General features: G+C 38.8%; 2 protein-coding genes across 11 annotated transcripts; both read right to left on the reverse strand.

Annotated features, from left to right (window-relative positions):
• Positions 1 to 577: 577 nt before the first annotated feature.
• On the reverse strand, positions 578 to 11,699 carry LOC103722657 (protein FREE1-like). The gene is made up of 10 exons (XM_008813297.6): positions 10,476 to 11,699; positions 8,040 to 8,126; positions 7,790 to 7,921; positions 6,416 to 6,565; positions 3,508 to 3,573; positions 3,299 to 3,409; positions 1,576 to 1,668; positions 1,311 to 1,344; positions 1,146 to 1,219; positions 578 to 976 (listed from the first exon to the last, which is right to left on the reverse strand). The coding sequence occupies exons 1-10, from the start codon at positions 11,451 to 11,453 to the stop codon at positions 899 to 901; spliced, it is 1,803 nt and encodes a 600-aa protein (XP_008811519.4). The 5' UTR covers positions 11,454 to 11,699; the 3' UTR covers positions 578 to 898.
• A 1,921-nt stretch (positions 11,700 to 13,620) lies between these two features.
• LOC103722667 (hydroxyproline-rich glycoprotein family protein) lies at positions 13,621 to 22,083 on the reverse strand. 10 transcript variants are annotated; one of them, XR_015969437.2, is made up of 4 exons: positions 20,676 to 22,083; positions 17,798 to 18,209; positions 15,391 to 15,682; positions 14,736 to 15,056 (listed from the first exon to the last, which is right to left on the reverse strand). XR_015969437.2 is itself a non-coding variant. In XM_008813362.5 (2 exons), exon 1 carries the CDS (start codon positions 21,995 to 21,997, stop codon positions 20,684 to 20,686), a length of 1,314 nt encoding a protein of 437 aa, XP_008811584.3. In that variant the 5' UTR covers positions 21,998 to 22,083; the 3' UTR covers positions 13,621 to 13,978; positions 20,676 to 20,683. The 10 variants fall into 10 exon arrangements, 4 of the variants coding, with proteins under 4 accessions (XP_008811584.3, XP_008811592.3, XP_088561910.2 ...); XR_015969439.2 differs by lacking the exon at positions 17,798 to 18,209; XR_015969438.2 differs by lacking the exon at positions 15,391 to 15,682 and having other exon boundaries at positions 17,798 to 17,927.
• Positions 22,084 to 22,319: the final 236 nt, after the last annotated feature.

The following is a 22,319-nucleotide window of genomic DNA, read 5'->3' on the forward strand; positions in this document are numbered from 1 at the left end:
AAAAAATAATTAGTTTCCCTCGGGTCCTAAAGCCCTTCGATGCAAATCCTATATAACCACACTGGGAGACGAGCTTTCTGGATAAAGATTTTTCCCAAAATGTTCTATGCCCCATGAACCAAATGGGCGAAAGCCACTATTCATCATCAATCATTGCTTTAGTAAAAGGACCAACTAGAAGCCAGAAAAATCTTAAAGGCATGAAGGCTCAGACTGAGCTAAATATGTGTTTATAAACAGAAAAAGAAAGACAAGGGGGAAAGATGGGGGGGGGTGGGAGCGGGAGCGGTGGTCATGCAAATCTACATGTACATGCAGTCATAACCAGCATCTGGCAAACAAAAGTTTTGAACAACTAATGACTCAACATGCAAATGACATGACAGCCAGCAATGAATACATTTCTTAAACTCAAGAAGATACAGAAAAAACTAAAGCATACATGGTCCACAAGGAAAAGCCCAAGCAGAGATAGTTATAGATCCACAAGTGGCAAGCATCGCCACGGGGCAAGGAGTGGTAAGAACATGATACAACCCTCATTCATACACAAAAAGGAAGAAACTTAGGAAGATTATAAACATAAAGGAAGCAAAGCAGCTCCAACTAATTTATTGAGTAAATTGCTAATGCCAGACTAGACAAGCATCAGCAAATAAAACCATCCAAGCATTTTAAATTAGTTTCCAGTCATCCGAACCCACTTAACACACTTGACGATCCCAAATATGCCTGCTCAAAGAAGATTCATATACAAAGAACCACCAAGTCTAATGAGTAAAACATGACCATATTAATGAATATACAAAGCCGGTAACCGAGCCTATTAGCTGTGACACAGAAAATTTCCTGAAGCTCTGTCGGATGCATTACCACGATGTGATAAAATCAGAAGACATCAATGAGCACTAACCAGGAATGGGTGCTGGCACACACCACATTCTATTGTTTCAGACCCCGAGGCTGGAACTTGAACCTGCAAAACAACTTGTATCATATAATTCAGGCCAAACAACATGCGGAAACAGTGCGCAAAATAATCAAGAGAATGAGAGAAGGGGAAGAGAACGCGGCGCGCTGGGGGGGGGGGGGGGGGGGGGGGCGGGGGGTGCGTGTGGCAAAACCTAGCGCCCTAGGTGCCTGACCTGAAGATGGACTGTGCAGGTGGGACATGCAACTTCCCTCATCTGCCTTGCAGAACCATCAGAGGACTTTGAACCTACAAAATAACTAACTGTTAAATTTGGTGCAAAATGTACAATCAGACCATGGCATAAAAGCATTAGAGCTGTCACTGGTTATAAACATACCTGAAGATGACTTACGATTTTTGTCCATTTCCTCCTGTTGAAAACCATCAATACATCAAAGATCATAATGTGCACCAAAAAAATTTGCCCCTCAACATTTATGGGGGAGCAAAGTTGAAAAAGTTACAAATATTCTTAAATCTGCATCTCTTCTAAACTTGTTTTCAATATTTCCAATCAGAATATTCTGTAAGGCAGTAAAGTTTGTAGCCACACACCATAGAAAGTTAATGTTAATTGACGGAATTCTAAATTTGAAATACACCTGAAGCTGTCTGGCAAGATCCTCATGACTGTGCAGTCCAGCAGGTTTACCGGCAGCTTCCTTCGTATAGCTCAACCTTTGAGAAACTTCTGCCTGTGGAACACAAGAAATCCTCCACGTATCACTAAGCAAAAATCTAAACTGACATCCTGCATGCATATTATTCCAAAGAACATTCCTAAAAGATAACGAAGAGGTTCATATCTCTATACAATCTGCAATTTTACATCATTCAGGTATCTTGTCAATGCTCCTGTTAAAAAAAGTGCTTGTTTGCACCATTGTGTTCAATCTCTGATTTATGTTAGAAAAACGTGTATGTTTGTGTTTCATTGGCTTAAAAGGATTTATGTGACAAGAATACTAGATGGGAACTCCATTAACTTGCAGAGAAAATGTATACTATTTGAGTAGCTGAAATTTAGGATGATATATTGCAAATGGTATATCAATGATGAGATCAGCAAAGATATGCAAGCTGTAACATGTAAGAAGTAGATTAAGTACAAGAACTGGATGTGGAGAGATGCAAATGCTTGTATGCAACCCAATATTAAATCTAGCATAAAACTTCTCTTTTTTAAGTCAAGCAGGTGGATTCAGTAGGGCTAGATGTGCAGTGAAGATACATCTGTTGCATTAGAAAATTCATCATAAATGCAGAAGACACAGACAAATTTTAGAAGACGCCCAACATTTTGAGAGTGACCACAACTAAAATATAGGGAAGAATCCTACAAGGAATACAAATTTGTGATTCTAACAGTTGATTTCATCAATTACATGTCAAAATCATAATGAAAGATTTACAATTTCTAGCAAAAGAGTAAACAACATGAATGTGTAACTGGCCCACCAATACAATTAGTTCACATTAGAAAATTAACATTCTTCTAGTATTGTAATCTTGGTAATTTATAAACGACGCATGGAGCATAATAACTGCAGCTGTGCCACAAGTGGAAGCAACAGACCTTGGAAATCTAGTTCACAAACATTATGCATATGCTCGCGAAAATAAAGCAAAGCATGAGTTTTGTATATGTTACTGTAAAAACAATATGCCAGTGCAAAAAAAAAGGATCTCATTACTTAGAGAAATCATTTCTTAATCAGCCAAGAAAGCTTCGATGCATCCAAAACATATCAGCTGTTGGCTCACCTCAACCTTGAAAAGCATGTAAAATTAATCATAACATACATAATTTACTCACTACAGCTTGACTATAGAATTGAAAGATTTCTCTCTTCTATAGAAAAGGGGAAATAAAGAACACATGCACCCACCAAACGAACTGATGAATGAAGTTGACCATACTCTTGCCAGTAAAACAAAGACAACAAATAAAAGCAACCTTCAATATTAGTAATTAAACTTGCCACAAGTGCGAGCGCATATGTAAAACCAACCAGTACAAAATTAATCATGTGGAATAAACATGATTTGGAATTGTATGTTCTTCAATATTTCAGATTGTGGGTCAGCAAGTTAATAACCAGAATGCAGCCTGAAGCCGGAAGGAAATACATGAATGGTACATTAGTCAGTTAATGGGTGCATAAGTGAGATAAATTGATGAGAGTTGATAGCTTCCCTGTATCACTCATTAAGGATATGCTAGAACAAATATTTATTCAAACAAATCAATGGCATATCATTCTCTATCATCTTAAACATGTAACTGCAAATGTCTGGTACATAAAACAGGGAAAAGGAGTATACCATGCATCTATCACAAACTCTGACTGGCGGAGCATTTTCATCTGCAGTAAGAGCAATTCTACCCTGGGTGCACTTGTCACAGAAAATATCACCACAATTCCTGCAATGATGCTGGAAATAAAGAATATACTACTTGTGTTAGCAAATGCAACGCCGTGATTTCAGTCAAGATAATGGTGAAGATTAATAATAAAAATTGATCGTATTACCCTGCGAACAAAAGCTCCAAAATCTGCTCCGCATGATGTGCATTTTCTAACTGATTCATCTGGAACCTGAACAGTTAGAAACAGAATTGTACTTCAAGTACTGCACAATTGATAGAAATGAAAATATTACTATGCCCAAGATTGCAATATACACAATTCAATTCCCCCACCTATCCAGGAAAATCTATTATATAATGTTTCTGATATATACTATACAACGTTTTGAATGGTTTTAATCCAAAGGCAATGAATCAGCAAAAATAATCATGCATAAAAACATGGATAACATATGATGGAAATTTAAAGATATGACGATTCTTCATTTGAGGTTTGACCAAAAACTATAAAATCAAAATTGAGACATTTTAGCATTGGCAGGAAGCGGTCCTAGTTTTAGTTTCAGCTGAAACTAACATACATGGACAAAATAATGGATATACGAGCCTGTATATGTTGTTTTCCTGCCATTTTTCTATCTTTATACATTAGGAAGGTTTTTGTCTAAATAAGAAATATTTGGTAGCATTGAAACATCAGAAGAAAATATTTTTCTGAGACACATTTAGTGTTGAAGTCAAACCTCATATACATTTGGATTACTCCTATGTTAGATTGCGTTCAAACATTATGGATACTAGTGAAGGTTTATAATTTTAAAAATATGATTCCATCCACATCTCAAATCTAAATCCTTTGATTTTTTTAAGCTGAGATTTTGTTCAGAAAAGACCAGAAGAAAAAATTGCCAGATGATAAGAAGGCAAAAATGTGAAGTTACATAAAGTTAGGACTTTTGTGATAATTCAAAGGACAACAAGCAAAAGCAAAGAAACAAGAATGATAAATTTTTTCAATAAGCAAAAGTGAAGAAGCTATGCAAATATGTCTCATCACAAGCAAGAAAACTGAAGTTGCTTATTGTTATTATAAAGGAAGAAAGGTTCCTTAATGTGCATGTGGTACAAGAAAGAATGCAAAGGTGGATGTGCTATGAAAAAAAAGGATAGTGTATTAGTTTGAAGAAGAATAAAAGTTGCACTAATCACAAATGTATTGCAAAACAAATTCAGCCTTGTATGAGAATGTGCAATGAATTCATAAATGTCTCGAAGGCTCAGGAAGGAGAAGGAAGCAATCATAAATGTGGATGGAACTGGTGAGACGAATGTTAAAAAAGCTCACTGTCACATATGTTGTGTCCCACTACAATGGACCACGCAGGATGCATGAAGTCAATCACAAATAAAATAAAACTATTGGCAATAAAATGTGTTAATGTTTTTTACTTCATTCACATTCTAATGCCAAAGCAATCACTTACACATTTACCATCTTGATAACCACCTTGACATATAGACTTATCACTTTCTTTGTTAGGATTGTGAAATCTGTGCCAGAAAGTTCATCTGTCTAATCAAAAAATAGGAAAGTCCTCATGCAGAACAACCAGTAAAATCATTTTAGAAGACATAAACCTTACTCAGAATCTATAGTGGCATCCAAAGAACCGCTTTTAAGTGAGCAAAAGTTCATTTACTTAAACATAACTACCAAAAAAAAACAACAAAGTAGTGCTTGTAAAGGCATCCTGTTGAACATAACTGTAAAAAGCAGGCAGCTAACACTATTCATCAGTTAATCTTTAATCCTCTCGTTACTATCCAAACTATAGCTCCAATCCCTAAATATACTACTGCAGGTAGAATCACATATCAAACTAACATGGCCAAGACTTCAACTTAATTTTTGCTGAAGGCAAAATGTATTCTTGGCACAAGTATGGTGGTATATTCACTCTAAACGACTGTATCACCTATATATCCATGTTTCTACTGAAACATTCCCAAACGCATCCTTAATTATATCTTCGACTGGTTTTCCTTTCTCATTGACCAAATATCCTTATAAAATGGGGGAATGTTTGGTTAATAATCATCGTACACAAGTATTACCTGTAACATAAAAAACAAGGCAAGAAGACAACCACAACAGATTCTGCATATCTAAGTTTTACAGGTAAATGGAGCAGAGAGCAGGTAATAGGTGTTGATAATCAGCATGATAAATCTTATTACGTCACAACTTAAACTGCACAGGTAACAGGAGTGGGTAAGGGATTGGATGTAGTTCAATATATATGTTTTGGCAACATAATTTCAATATTCAAAAATCCAATTAAACAGTTACAAGCAAATACAAATGTGTCTATTAAGGTCTTTTTTCTTTTCATATTATTATTTTCTTTTGGACCCCTATCAAACACTACCTTGTAATTTTAACCACCAACTTGTTAGCAGGTCAAGGGGAAATATGCAAGCATCTTTTGTCACTACGAACAGAGGACCACATGTTGTTGTCAAATACATGAACCAATAGCCAATTCGGAATTAAATATGCTCACCATTTTTACTGAATTTTCCTTATAAAAAGTTTAAGAAACCAAAAAAGAACCAGACTCATGCTGCCATAGCTTTATTTTTATCTCTGTTCCTAATGCTAATCTCTTTCACATTTTTTTTCTTTTCACTTTCCACATTTAAATTGCAGGTCAGAAATGGAATAGCAGAAAACTTTGAGAGGTTGCCCATACATAACAAGACATAATGAGCCAATAATTTGTAGAAATCAGTGAAAATAAAACAAATATAAAATGGTATTCGAACATAGGTATGCTAACATGATGGGGTCATTTTCTTTTTTTTTACTTTATACATTTTTGTTTCCTGGGGTGTTATATATAAAGAATTTTCACCAAAGCAAATTTGTCAACCAAACGGAGACCTGATGATGATTTTTCAATCCAGGAAAATCAGAACACAACAGAATAAAATAAAAACAACCTTTTAAAGCCCAAAGTGTGAGACTCGGGAATGAAAATTAACTAAGAAAGAAAGGCATTTGAAATTACCCAATGGTCCTTCTCCTCATTGCCAGGTTTTATCAAGTTCAGCCAATCAACTAACCCTTTCTTCTTCTCTGTTAGCTGTTCAGATAGCTTTGCATCATCAGCAGTTCCTTTGCCTCTAGCAAGGCTAGCTTTTCTGCCCATCTCCTTGATCTATACGAAGAGATCACATAATGAGTAATTTTTAGTACATCATGTTCGTACCACAATACTACATGCATCACAGAAAAATTTAGATGCACCATAGAAAAAGATTATGAGAACATGCATGAAGACATGAATATGAAAAAATCGAACAATATCAATTCACGCAAATTGACAGATAAAGGTCAAAGTGTTCAGATTCATGAAACACACGACCTTATTTTGGCATGTCATGACATTCTCACAAAGCTCCTTACAACATAAATAAACATAGACAAAGCATATCACATATGATGTATAATCGCCATCCTAATATGTTTGGAAACCCACCAAGTTGGCAATTACCTGTTTCCCCTTATTAAAAAAAATGCATATTAAAAATGGAGAGCCCCTTAAGCAAAAAAGGCATTAGGTTTAAAACTCAAACATTCTCTTCATAAAATAGAGTATAAATACAATATACACAATATGTGCGTATTTGTATGTCAGAGATGTCAGCATAGCCACCTTATGAAGCATGTCCATATGAGGACAAGTGGGTTACAGCATATAAAATCACTAGCATACAACACACACTTCATTACTTAAATATAGTAAATAAAATTTTTTGATTCTAACCGAGACACAACTTGAATTATATAATCGGTTAACTAAGATATCTAATTTTAGTTATCATAGATAACTTTTCTACAAAAGTTGATGATTTCCCATTTATGAAAGGTCACTGAACTTTTAATAATCTTTATGTAAAAAATCTTAATTGATCCAATTATTTTTATGAAATCAGTCCTGATCACTTAATTATACTCCAGTTGATGATGGGCTTGAACAGATTAATAGCCAAAAGTTTAATGCATGTGACCATTGATTAAAACAACTATGTATGCGTATGCACATAGACAATAGTGGTGTCCACCACCAGATTAGGATCGTGTACCCTGTCATTTCTTTATTGCCCCTTCTCTTAACAAAACATTATTCATTTTCAAAACCAAAAAAAGATGTGTTAGTTTTGCATGAACTGGTGCAGATCAAAATATGTGTTACTCCTGGCACATGCATTATAATATTTGTTACCGCACACATCTACAAGTTACACCTTTTCAATTTATGGTTAACACCTTTGAGGTAACCAGTGAAATTGTATAGCAGAGGGGGGAAGCAGTTTGTTTACAATATAAAAGTTTTTGAAAGCACCCTAATCAAAAGAAGAACAGAGCCTTAGTAGCTAACCTGCACCGTTGCAGCTGTCACTGTATCAAGTATGGTATTGGTAGTATAGCTGTTCGATTGCAGCCTTATGCGCCTTGGTTCAATATCGACAGAGCTCTTAGACCAGAAGGCAAAGACAGATGAATCTGTTACCTAGACGAAACAATATGAAATGTTCAGAGATACATGCAAAAAATTATAATTTGATTACATCTAGAACTGAGATAGACTCATACTCAAAATTCTGAAGTGCACAACATTACCAACTTACTTCCCATCTTGTGACGGTCTCAAGGGGGTATATCCTCAAAGTTCTGCTAGATCCTGGATCAAGCATACGAATTCCATCCAAACCAATCTGAAATGAACATGGAGAAAAAAAACATTTGCATCAACCTTAATAATGGAACAAATTAGTTGGCCTAAAGTTATATCTAAGTAAAATAATTTGAGAAGTCATCATGCCAAGAATTAATAGGTGGGCGCACTAATTATAGGACAAGGAACGTTCTGGAATTACCTTACAAGGACAACGGAGTTATCTGACACCACAAGATGCCAAACAAGACAGGGATGAATAAATAGCTCAGACTAGGCCAAAAATTTAGAACCTAAAGCAGGTGGCTGGGCCAGCAGATAAGTCCTTGGACCTGACAGTCCAGTGTGCTATTCCAATGTTAGAAAGCCCATAAATGTACCAACTTGTTTCAGTGTGGTTGGATATCTATCAGCTATAAATGTTACCTTTAATGGGTTTATTCCGAATTGGAGAACCCAAGGAAAGCTGTTAATTGAATTCACAGTACAAATTATTACTAATATTATAAATAGGCCCCCTTGAAGATCCTGCTCCCCTTTTTCACAAAAGATAGATGCAATAATACATGATATCTTGAAAGATGTGTTGGAGACATGGACCATGCTTATTGTTAGCTTAGAAATTGGTGTTATTTTAACAGTCCAATGACACCTGTTAGCATTTAACTGTCACTGTCACTACAACTTCCTAGCAATTGTTTCCGAAGGCATATTCTGCATCATTAACTTGCACCCACACCTCTTCCCTTGGAAGCCTTCTTACTTGGGTTGCTATCACCAAAAACTGGCAACCAGAAAACCTGATTGTTACTGGCTGCTTAAAAAATGACTTGACTTTGCAAGCTTAAAGGCCTGTTTTCAGTTACAACTAAGGATCCTAGACATGGTGCAGTCTGGTCACACACATTCATAAGGATGCTAGACATGGTGCAGTCTGATCACACACATTCACATGAACATGCATATGCACTCCTTCCTAGTACTGACAAATAGCACACCTTGCAGGCTGAGATCTCATTCATCATTGTAAATGTCACGTTGTTCAAACCAAATGGCTATGAGAGTCTGTTTTACTAACTTACTAAAACCCCATTTTATCATAAATGTCATGCTGTAAATAAAGAAGAAATTTATTTTTTCTCAGGCCCCTTTTTGACTTGGCTATGAGAGTCCATTTTATTAACTTACTAAAACCCTATTTTATCGTAAATCGCCACCTTCTCCATAAAAGAATACTAGAAGCAAACTGAAATTAAGTATATCAGCTATCTGAACTTAGAAAAGAGACTACAAAGTCTAAAGCCTACCGCCCCTTTTCACTTGGATCATATTAACTCACTTCTATAATACTGATGTCACTTTGAGATCCATCAGATTTCATAACGCTTCACTCTAACTTCAAAAGTTCTAATCTAAACTAATGATGGTGACCACGCATAAAATATTTTTGGAAGGCCTGAAAGGACTGGTACACTGCAGACTTGTTCATAAAGCTATTCAGTTTTTTTCCTCCAAATCAGACATTCCTAGAAACATAATGACAAATCAAGGAAAATCAAAATAATTAAAATCCAAACATCCTGGACCTGCTCACTGTCATCAAAGGAAGTTGGATCGTCATTTCAACATCTGAATCTCGTAAATAATACTTGACAGGATCCTTTGAATTAGATCCCCTAAACCCTCTAGATGGTAAGCTTCTTGAATATCATTAAAAAAACACCTATTCGTTCATCAACGGCCTAGCTCCACGGTATGAAGCTTCTTTAATGTCTCTACTTGATTGTTATCCGAAAGTAAAAAGTAACCTTCATATTTCCACACTCCATGAACTCTAACAAATTTGTTGTGCAGCCTGTATAAGTTAATCACCAACCTATGCCATGCTGCTAACAGGCAACATCAAACGAGATACTGATATTCTAGTGGCAGGAAGATAAGAGAAAAAAATCCAAACACTTCCGCACATATACAGAGGATAACAATAATGCTAGCCAATTAAATGAAAACAAAACCAAGCATAAATGTTCATGACTCATCCTTTAAATGTATCTTATGATTAAATGCAGATTGATTACCTCAATTTTACAAATATTATCTTCTGCAAGAGCATTGATGACAACCTCAATTTTACAAATATTGTTTTCTCCAAGAGCATTGATGAGAACATCAAGATACAGATATACTCTATAAAACAAGACAATGGTTCGTACCCCACATAACAAACATTTGGGAAAAATCTAACTAAAAACAACAAATATTTTTCATATCAAAAATAAAATTTTAGCTAAATGTCACATTTTTTAGCCTAATAATGCTAATATGCGACAACATCAGCAAATAATTTGATCGAGGGTTAGGTTTTTCTTTTTAATTATTTGATCCATACCTGGCAAAGAACATCCGTGGTGCTCTGACCACCCCCTTCCGCCAATAGCTTGACCCGGAACTTCTGCACCCCATTCTTCACGTCCTGCTGGGTATCCGCCTTCGGCACGGCCCTGACAATGTTCCCCACACTCCCTCCCTGGTCCTTCCTAGCCGAAGGGAAGTTAATGGACCTCCCATAGTCATCAAATAACGCTGTGGAAGACCTGGTAGCCGCCGTTCCTCGAGCACCGTACGACTCCACCCTACCCCCATCATAGGCGTATACACCCTCACCAAGCAAATCATTCAGCGAATCACCCCGATCATACCGCAGCGCACTCTCCGGCTTCCTCTCATAGAAATCCTGATCAAAACCCAAACCACTCCGACCAGAGCCCGCGGCCACGCCAGCGCCATACCTCCCAGAATTCTCACTAAAATACCCACCACCATGCTCGAATCTAGCAGCAGAACTCTCGTAAGGGTTATCATATGGAGGGAAAGGACCGGAAAAGGACGAACTTTGGTTGGGTGGAGGACTGGGATTGGGATTAGGGTTCATCGGCGGGGCATAATTCCCGGCCGGCTGCTGGGAGTCATACTGGTAACAAGGAAGCGAAGAGGGGTGCTGGAGGTGGGGCAACGGCGCCGACGACGACTGCTCCGGCGGGTAGGGCGAGGGATTGTTGGGCTGGTAGGGGGTGAATTGGGGATTTTGAGACGGCGATTGGGATTGGGACTGGCTGTAGGAGGGGGCAGAAGGGGGGAGATTGAGGACGGGGTCGGGATTCTGGGAGTAGGGAGGGTAGGACGAGGAAAAGGCCGGGAATTCTGGGGAGGAGTAATGGGAATACGGCGGGGCGGAGGCGTAGGTTGGTTGGATCGGATTGGAGGGCGGAAACTCGCTAGGGTTAGGGTGAGGGCTAGGGTTTGGGACCGATGGAGGAGGATACCGGTTGGGGTAGTACGCCGAGCCGCTATCGCCGCCTTGCTGCATCTCCGCTAGCCGGTGATCGTCGGATCGAAGCCGGTGATGGTGAAGACGAGGAGGATCCAAGGAGAGGAAGGAGGAGAAGACGCAGAGCGATCTAGGGTTAGGGTCTGGTGGATCTGAGAGGGAGAAGGTAGTTAACTGCGAATAGGAGTTCTTCGTCGCCTTCTTCGTGGGAGTACTCGCATCGATTAGCGTTCGCTTTCAATTAATCGAGTTCATTCCGTTTCTTCCTTGCAACGGCACCGTCCTGAGTCATTTGCTCTTGAGGGATAGAATAAGATAAGATGGTCCTTTTGATCTCGCCGTAGATCTTTCTAGATGCGCTGATTGATCGGCGAGGATCGTGAGTTCAATAGGGAATCTACTCCGCGGGAGCGATGGACCGGACGTTGAAAACGTGTGGATTTGTGAAAGCTATCCCGGACGGGATGGGAGTGATGCTTTCGGTCTAAGCGTCTGCCGGTATGGATTTGTAGTGGGCCTAACATGTTGGGCTTCTTAACAGCCTCGTAGGTCAGTGCTTGGGTTTTGTGCTGGGCCCAATCTTTGTAAGGTAACAAACCTAAAATCTATTTTTTTTAGATAAATATTTTCAGCTAATATTTAAAAAAATAATAATTTACTCACAATCGAATTTGTTGTCCATGTTTTTTTGAATTACTACTTTCTTTCTCAAGTAAGTTTTTAAGATCTATCCATATTTTCTATAACAACCTTTATTATATAAATATTATATTATATATCATAATATATTATATAATAATAATAACGTATTATGATATGATAATGTGAATAATGATATTATATTATATTATTAATAATGATAGAATATATATTATCGTACTGTTATATTATTATTATAGAGTTGGGGTTATTTTTGGGATAAACTAAAAAAATATTTTTTCGACTGATAGAAAAATAACTTCCTCACCTCTTATGTTGGCAAGATTTTTTTTATTTTATGTACAAATGTTATTTGTGGGAAAATAACTTACCATCTATAGAAGCACGAGAATTTGGGTTAGTTGGTCAATGGATTAGTGACCAATTGATCGGCTTTCCCATGATATATACCTACCAAAGAATGGGAATGTTAATGAAGGTTAATGTCCTAGCTATATATTAACACAATAATTTAGTCCGATAACTAAATCAAAGTAAAATAAAATAAAAAAAAATTTACATGTAAATGAAGGTATTGATCCATCTCCTCATTTTGCTTCTCCCAAAGGCCGGGGTTGGAGTCCACTAAGAGATAATGATCTAAAGAATTATTGAAACTTGGAGTCAAGATTTGCTGAGACCTTTGTTTCGGGTTAAAAAATTGATTCAATTCTCGATAAGGAATCTGTTGTTGTAGAAGAAAGGAAACCGATCTTGAGCGGCCTTTAAATGCTGCATAGTTGAAGAGCAAAATTCTGGAAAAAAAAATGAATAGGAGACAGAGAGCAAGCGGGGCCATGGCACAGTCGAACTTATTTATAATTTTCGATTTATTCTGCGAAGCAACGATCAAAAGATCGTTTTATGGTACTTAATTTTACCATTCCGTATAGAATCTTCTCTTCATTCTTTGAAGAAGTGGCAAAAGAATTATCTCTATAAAAATGGTGGAGAATGTTTTTTTTTTTTTCCTATAACAGATGACTTATATATTTTTAGTATGAATACATCTAAAATAAAATAAAATACAGTAGGTCTCGGAGTGTTCTAAGCAACTTTCTCTCTCCAACCCACAAAGCCCTCTGAGTAGTCGACCACATACGAGGCCATTCAATCTGTAGTTTCATTAGCTTCTCTAAACACATGCTTGGTCTGAAAAATAATATCTTCACTTACCATAGTCCAAATATTTCGAAGCAAAGAGTGGCACCCACCTATGCTATCGGTGCCTCTCTGGATCCAGCCAATCACTATGGCCAACTCACCCTCGAGCGGGACTGCATTGGCCTGCAAAAATGTCAAAAATCTAGCACCCACTAGCAACTACCATCCTAAAGTCTGGATTTCTGATGACAAAACCTATGCCACCCCTCCTGCCACCGTTTAGCACGCATCCATGAAAGTTGACCTTAAGGACACTCGGAGATGGGAGCTCCTAAGCAAAAAACATTGTCCGTAATGCTACAAAAGTAGATGTAGAGCTATTTCGAAAAACAACATAAGCAACTAATAAGAGACCATCGTGATTTGACTACTTTAAAAAATAAAATAGCTAAAAATATTCCTGGAAACACAAATGAGTCTCAATGAAGTTCAAAAGAAGAGGTATCTCATTAAAGTCTTCCCATAAGATAATTGGGAGCGAGCATCCTCGGTGATGTGAATTTATACTGATCTTTATGATGCTCTCCTTCTCAGCGAAATTGATAAACCAGCACGCTCGCTCTGCACATGGAAACACTGCACTGTCTCTGGGACCGGATTTGTTTAAATTAACTCGTCGGTCCATTTCATGCAAAATTTGAGCCAACTTTAGAAAATTCTCATCCAAGATTTAGAAACCTCGATGTCAGATGGGCGACGACCTAGCAAGGTTGACATAGACATGTTCTTAGTTGACTTGTACGGAGTCAAACACAACCAACTAAAAATGGTAAGTAAATTGATACACGAATTTGGTGGGCGAGCATGCCAGATGCCAAGAACGGAAATTGCAATCTTGGCTATCAGGACAAGCTCTGATCTATGCTGGGCTTATAATGCAACTAATTTTATAGCCAAAGTCCACCCCACTGCGTCAGGTGAAACTGGAATTCTGAGCAAGCACCCATTATTATGGTGGCATTCATGGTAATCAAAAAAGAGGTCAGTCTCGGAACAGACTTCATATGATGATTGGTTACAAATTAGATACACATCTTCTACGTTTTCTTTGGATTGTCTAGCTCAGACATATCAGTCACCCATCAAGATGCCAGATATTTCCACATCTAAAAACCCTGTTATTGAGAATATGTATCATTAACATGGATACCAACCATCTGGCTTTATGAACAAAATACTGAGACAATTTATTGAAACATGAGTATCAACTAAGAAAATAAAATGCAGGGTACCAGCTGGCCTACTGGTTATGTCCATTGGTGGTAGTATCAGAGACAGAGAATCAGCTCCCGGTTTTAAGATGGCTAGCACAGGCAGCACGAAGTCACAAACATACTGAAAATATGATCTCAGGGATACTGGTTTTTGATCTACTTAGCACTAATCACATTTGCATCAGAGATAAAAACATTTACCATAGTCACAATGCGGAAAAGGAAAAATGCATACAGCAAAAAAGGAATGATGACGAGCTCCAGATTCCACATATCATGACATATTATTCTACATGTTTGTTAGTTGAGAAGGAGCTAGGAGAAAAGGGGAGTACGTTATCTTGAGCCGGACATTTTTATAAGCATCAGTTAACTGAGAAGATGATTCCGCTGAACAAACTTACACGAACATAAAATTACTTGGCTAAAGACTATAAACAAGCGCAGGAGATATGTATCGAAGGAACCGATGGTAAAGGTTGTGACGTAGCTAGTCATGTGGCAGCTTTGGATAGATATGGCACAGAAAAAGAACAATTCTTTGTTCTCACATTCTTGATAGGTCCTGAAATACAAAAATCAATACAAGAGATGACCAACCAATTAAGTAAATGGGAAGGCCTGAAATTTCTTCTCGAAAAAAATAATAGATTGAAAATCTATAATTAAAAATGGAACAAAACGTCTAGTATATTATTTCACACACGCGTGCCCAGAGATCCAATTATTCCATGTAAAAAAGAAAAAAAAATGGAACACTACTACTAGGAAGCTTAAATGACTATAGAGAGGATTGTGGATAAATGTATAAGAGCGAGATATTGGATGAATGCAACAAAGAAGTAACTACTTCCAATCATGATATGATGTGAAAGCATTGATCCTATGTGATTGCCCACCTTATCTATGTGAAGGCTAGTGCACAGCTATGCAGTCGTCATGAAGGATATAGCACAAGTCCTAGGTGCAGCGTGGTTGTTTACAGCAGTGGCCATAGAATTTGCCATCTCAAATATCACAGTATGTTTACAAGGAAAAATCACGAACTGTGGTGAGCAGAGACGAAACTTCAAGTTGTGGGAAGAACTTTTAAGTTGTGGACCACGTAAAACAGAGCTTTTGTGATTTCCCTTTGCTTAACATAAGCTTAGTCCACAAGAGGACGACTTCTTCTGTGCAGCAGATTCATTGCTACAAACGAAAACAAAATCATTGTTGGACACTGAAGTAATATATAGTCATATAGGGCAGTCAAACAACAGACCAAATAAGATAGAGCTTTTCTAATCATGGCTATTGCATGGCAAATTTTTACTCTTCAGACATCAGAGCAGCCAGAAAATCTCTACAACGTAAAGCACTAGTCCATGACTAATTACAAGACTTTCTCATGGAATGCACCCAGGTAAGGCAATGTAGAAAGAAGAGAGGACAGTTTTCAAGTAGTGGGCAAGCATGCAGACACAATAAGGATGGTAGGACCATGTGGGGTTGCAAGAATATTAAGAGATGTAAAAAATCTTGCATGGCACTAAAAATTGAGGAAGAAATGCAAGCATTTAGTCCTAGAGAATTACCCAAGCACATGAAAAAGAGAAGGGAAAGGTTACAGCGAAGAATTTAGATGAGTTTGCACTGTGCAGAGCAACATAAAATCGGTGGCATACAATAAAGTTAAAGCACTGACTCTTCACCATATGAATTATGATAAGATAAATTGCATCTGTTGATTGATTTTATAATTGATTGTAACATTCATAGATTAAAATAATGTGATTTTTATTTTTCATTTCTGAGAAATATGGTGGGATTGTTGCCTGCCTGCCATTTGAATTTGGAACTTAATACCACTAGTGCAGGTGCTAAGGGAATGTGTGTCAATTAGCAGATCCAAGGCCCGTTAGCAAAAATAATTGCCATTATTCGTGGCGACCTCTTAGATTTATCAGTGGTCAGATTCTTGTCTAATTAATCTGTCTCCTACATACAGCTGGTCCTAAAGAGTCTGAAAAACAGGTGTTCAAAAAAAAGAACTACAATATTTATCTCTTTCCCATGCACGTCTTGACCCCTTCACTTGAGAAAAACTATTTTTCTATTTTGTTGATATCCTTCCACATGATCTTTTACTAAGAATTTTCAAGTTTCCTTTTTCTAATTAGAATTCTTATATATTTACAACTCTTTTAAATTATAATTAATCTTTTATAATTAGAAAGAAACTGAAAACCGAAAAGACATAAATATGCAGGACCTCGCCAAATGGTATCCTCGGAATACAGGATGCAATGGAGCCAGGGACTCAAGGTTCTAGGTTCTAATAACATGACAAGATTGATTACCTGAACCAACGTTTTCAGTAGAAGAGAACATCCTATCATGTTTTTGATGCATCTAGAAAAGAAAGTAGATTGACCAGGACAAAAATGTTCGCACGGCAGGCAACCCATATGCGAGCAGTATTGCAGGACAGGCGGTTTCTGAGATACAAACTAATGCACCACAAGGAGAAATTGAACCAAAGAGCTGCAAACAGAAGCAGTGCAAACAACACAATGACCCACACTGTGATCAAGCAATCCATTCACAGCTCCATGATGTCCCCCCTCTCTCCCTCTCAATCCAGGACATCTCTCTCTCTCTCTCTCTCTCTCTCTCTCTCTCTCTCTCTCTCTCAAAAGTAATCCATTCACAGCTTCATGCTGTCACCCCTCTTTCCCTCTCAATCCAGAAGAATATCTCTCTCTCTCTCTCTCTCTCTCTCTCCCCACCTTGTTTGGATGTTTAGTGATGAAGACCCAACCTTGATTCGGTGGAATTTGATCCAAGCCCAACCTTTATTGATGCAACCGGCAGTCAATGGTTAAGAAACTTTGGTCAGGTCAACAATGGACATAAGAACAGTCCCAGGTATTGTCTTATATGGTGGAACATTTTATTATTATTTTTTTATCCCCGTGCTATTATCTGACATCTAGCAAAAACAATATCCAAGTTCCCCATGTATTGCTATGCCCCTTTTATGGGAATTTCGCATCCAAGGGATTCATTTCCATGTCTATATTAACCACCAAACACAGGAATAGGCTGAAATGAGAATCTGATACCCAGATTGTAATTCCAACAAATCAGACATGGAGTGTCCTTGATCTTCAGAGGCACAACAAATTAATGGCTCAAGAGGGCTATAGCACCAAGGCAAATAGTAAAATTTAATTCTATTGAAGATAATGGTGCAAATGATGATTAAAAACAACATATTGCGGGTAAATAATAAGGAAATTTTTATGGAAATAAACTACTCACAAGTAAACTATAATCATATAACCCAATGGGCATCCCTGAGAAAGATTCATCACCGTCTAGAGATCCAGTCCGCAGCTTGACAGCATAGAACAGTATTCTGCTTCACATTGTATGATACGAGGAAAGGGATCTGAATGGCATGGTCTTACAGCAGATTAGCATGACAGGCCGGTCAGACATTAACATGGTGGTCTTCCTAGCAAGAAAGCACCATCTGACTCTTTTGTTAGTATGAGAAGTAAATCCAGTAAGCTTCTTTTTTTTTTTTTTTTGGTACATCGGCTACTCATATTGCTCTTGCGTGAGTACAGCTAGCAGCATCATTAGCAATAAGGCTACACAAAACAGAGGGAATAGAAGCCTACTGGGTCCAAAGAAATCCTCCCGAATGATAAGTTGACTTTGGCTATGGCTAAACATTAATTGACAGCCAATAAACAATTCAGCAACAACTTAGCACAAATTTAATACATCTTTGTAGGAATTCAAAAACCTTGCTGTATAAACTTTATATTTGCACTTTCCCTTTTAACTTACTAAAATCTATTATATTAGAAAAATGCCATCAAACTTAAGATAAGAGTTTGAACAGATAAAACATGGTTGTGTTTTTCTATAATGTGGAAATTACTATCATAACGATGCATATTACATTATAAATGGGAACATTCTAATCACTAAGTTAATCACTCCACTACTATAATATTCTTTTATGACAAAAGCAAAGGTATTGGAGGAAAAATTCAATAAATCAGCAATTTTTAACTAAATTCTAGAGTTGTTGATTCCCCAACAATGAATCCGAACCAAAATCAAATCTGATCAATAAACCAAGGATCCAAAACCAATTAGCTTAATGGGTTCAGGTTTGGATTTTGTCACAACTTAAAAGCAACCTGTTCAGAGCTCTACTCAGTCCCATCTTCAACCATGCATAATTATTAAGCTATGTGCGCTATTATAACAAGTTTGTATTATGATTAAAATATACATAGTGAAATAAAAAAAATCAAGAAAAACAATAATTTTCAAACTATACGTTAGACCTACTAAATATCCGAGTACAATGAACCAAAAATTGGATCTAATAACTAATGTTTAAATCTAAAACAATTAGATTATCAAGTTAATTTGGATACATATTTTGCTGGACTGACAAATTCAACCTGTTCAAACCTCTACTTAATCCTATCTAAGCCTTAAGTCCTGAATAGCTGTGATTCCTAAGTACAAGGCTTGGTCCATGTAACCATCCTAATGTTTCTTTTCTCTCTCCACTATAACTTTGCAACCGGTAAAGCTCAGAAACACAGAATACAAAGTTAAACTCCTTTTCCTAAATGGATGATAGGTTTATCAAGTAACTGAAAGGCATAATAAAATGACCACGTGATGCCAAGTGTTAGCAGCCCTTTGCCTTTTTCTTTTTTTCTGGTTGAATCTCAGAAGCCTTCTTTGAATCCTCTCCTTCACTTACGACGCTAGCAACCCAATGGCATCTAAAATGGTCAATCCTTCATCAGATCTTTTAAAAACGTAGTAGTATTCATCAAAGCTCAAATTTTCCAATGAGCACAATCTGACTCTGCAACTCATGATCTTAGAAGCTAATAGTATAATATGTCAACTAAAACAGAAGATTAAACCTTAGGTCTAATCCTTCTTCTCCTTCTTCTTCCTCTTCTCCATCTTCTTCTTCTTCTTTGTCACCTTCTTCTTCTTCATCACCTTCTTCTCCTTCTTTTTCTTCTTCCTCTCCTCCTCCTCCTCTTCTTCTTCTTCTCCTTTTTCTTCTTCTCCTTCTCTTTAACCTTTCTTCTTTGTCACCTTCTTCTTCTTCTCTTTACCCTGTCTCCTTCTTTTCTTTCTTCAATTCATCACCTGCCTATTTCTATGATGATTTCTAAATATACATAATCACATTACATTGCATCCATTCCAAGTTCCTGCACACAAATCTTCCCCCCAAGTATCTACACATTGCATAATTAATGACACATATGGAACATGAACTATACCTCTCTCAGCCACCAAAGAAGGAAAAGATAATACATCATGTCATAAGAGATGTTTTGAAATAATATCTCAATTCAAAAGTTCCTGTGCTTTCATGATTCTAATCCATCAATTTAACTAATTTTTAGTGAACTCACAGTGAAACTTTCAGTATATTGGTTGCAACCAGCCATCTATTTTACCAGATTCCTTCTTGATCTCAACCCTCCATCTACTTCATTTTCAAGTTGGTCCAGAGCTTACTTCAAATGTTACTGTTTGCCGCTGACAATATCCTTAATCATTAGTAGGCATCACAACTTCCATTTCTCTTCATTCACAATAGGGGATTGTGTCACAGGCTAACCTAGCAAGACAATCCACCCAGCTAAAATAAAGCATGGTACTAGCAAGCTAAAGAAATACAAAAACTTATTAATCCTAGCAATCACATTGTTATTAGCTAACTGACATTTTTTTAACCTTCTTCGGCATAGTTTCTAGAAGCAAAGGTGCAGACAGCAAATGGTGAAATCTTAATCAGATAAATACGTGTTAATTTGATTCTTCTCAGATCATGCCAAACCAAAATTGCTGCATTACCTTGCCAATCATATATTCAGAAATAGCATTGATGAAATGACATATGATAGCTTTAAAATTGAAAGACAATCAGATCTCATGCCATTTTCGGAAATAAGGAATTTGATATATAAAGCATATGATGGTTCTAATCAATTTGACAACCTCAGACAAAGATAAAAGCCTAAAATCCAGATCATAAGGTTGAAGAACAGCATTCAACATAGTCAGAAAACACTTGTAACTAAAGTTCAAATAAAAAACAACATGTTAGCATGATTCTTTCAAAACCAAAGCTTACCCAAATGATCAATCTTCATCATCCTCGTCCGAGCTCCCCACATCACTGCTATAATCGCTACTGTAATCATCCTGGTCTGGATTGATATCAAGCTGCACATACTTGACCTGTATCGCCTCCGGCGCCTTTGGCGGCGGTGCAGGCATGCCAGGTATTCCCGGAACCCCACCAACCCGCTGCTCCTCCCTATTACCAACCACAACCCCATCCAACGGCAAAGTGATGGGGTCCCCAGGCTTCCATCCAGGTGGGGGCGGCGGGAGCTCGCTCGGCAGCTCCACCGGCATCCCTTTCCTCCACCCAGGCGGAACAGTAATCGGCAGCATTGGCGGCGGAATAGGCACCGGGACCTCTTCCCTCGGCGGGGTCGGCTCCATCAGCGGCACCTCCGCCAGGGCGTCCGCCACCCTCTCCTTCGCCTCCGGCGCCTTCTTTGGCACCCCGACGTCCAGGTCAGCAAAGTGGTAGAGTTGTGAAGCACGCATCTCGTTCTCCTGCGGCGCCGGAGGGAGGGCGCCACGTAGAGGGGCCAGCCCGGCGCCGTGCTCCGGCGGGGCGAATGTGGTGTAACTAATCCGATGGGCGTAGGAAAGGATCTCCTGGAGATCTAATGAGGAACGGAGAGAAGTGGAGTAGCCGGAATCGAAGGAATCCTTGTCGGATTTGGGGCGCTTGGGGTCGCGGCGGTAGTCGGAGTAGTCGTCGACCAATTGGTCGAGCACCTGCTCGGCTTCTCGGATCTTTTTGGTGAAGGAGAGGAGGGTGGAGTCCTTGGCACGGATCTCGCCAGCGATCTTGAGGCAGGAGTCCTGGAGGTCAAGGATCTCCTGGAGCTCGGCGACAGATTCGAAGATCTGGGTTTGAAGGGCGGTGAAGAGGGCGACGACCTCCTTGGCGGACGAGGGGGCCGCAGAGGTGGAGGAGGAGCAGGAGGAGGAGAGGGGGGTGGCGGAGGCCGAGGCAGAGGGGAGGAAGGAGGGGAGGGAGCCGCGGAAGGAGGCGAGCCAGTGGGCGCGGTGGGGGGAGACGTCGAATAGCTTGGTGGCGAGGGAGGCCATCTGGGCGAGGAGGGCCTGGCCGCGGGGAAGAGGAGGGAGGAGGGAGAGAAGGGCGGAGGAGGTGGTGGTAGCGGCGGTGACCGGGTGGTGGTGGCCAGCGGTGGGGGCGGTGGCGGAGGAGGAGACCGAGGAGGAGGGAGCGGGTTTAGGGTTAGGGTTAGGATTAGGGTTGTGACCGGGGTTTGGAGGGAGGGAGGGGGAGTGGGCGTTGGTCAGGCCGAGCCTAGCCGGTGACGGCATCACCGGCGGAGTGTGGCTCTGCATCACTCTTTCTTCGTTTTTTTTTCCTTCTTCTTTTTGCTCGGGTTTTCGGGTGCAACAGGTTCTTTTGCGAGCTAATATCGAGCGCCGACCATGGAGCGGGGTCGGGGGAATACCAGGGTCGAGGCGGATTGACAGACCAAACCGGTCTATGAGCACTCCGAACCGGTTCGAGCTTAATTGTGATTTGTTTCTGACTTTAAAAAAAACCAACAATTATAAATAATAAATACATGAATAGATGAAAGAAAAGCAAAAATGAAAGAATAGTAGTAAAGTTTGTTCCTTTTTACTTTGTTGTGATGGAAGTCCTTGAAGGAGCCTA

Source organism: Phoenix dactylifera, chromosome 10, assembly GCF_051530095.1.
Source record: "Phoenix dactylifera cultivar Ajwa chromosome 10, Ajwa_hap1_PhDact_Kaust_v1.1, whole genome shotgun sequence".
NCBI classification, from domain to species: Eukaryota; Viridiplantae; Streptophyta; class Magnoliopsida; order Arecales; family Arecaceae; genus Phoenix; species Phoenix dactylifera.

What these genes read in the sequence shown, in the direction of transcription:
- LOC103722657 (XM_008813297.6), bottom strand. Translation starts at nt 11,453, where the DNA reads ATGCAGCAAGGCGGCGATAGCGGCTCGGCGTACTACCCCAACCGGTAT. An exon ending in AGACCGTCACAAGATGGGAA is followed by an intron (nt 7,922 to 8,039) that starts GTAAGTTGGTAA and finishes TGTTTCGTCTAG; the next exon opens with GTAACAGATTCATCTGTCTT. An exon ending in AAATCGTAAGTCATCTTCAG is followed by an intron (nt 1,220 to 1,310) that starts GTATGTTTATAA and finishes GTTATTTTGTAG; the next exon opens with GTTCAAAGTCCTCTGATGGT.
- LOC103722667 (XM_008813362.5), bottom strand. Translation starts at nt 21,997, where the DNA reads ATGCAGAGCCACACTCCGCCGGTGATGCCGTCACCGGCTAGGCTCGGC.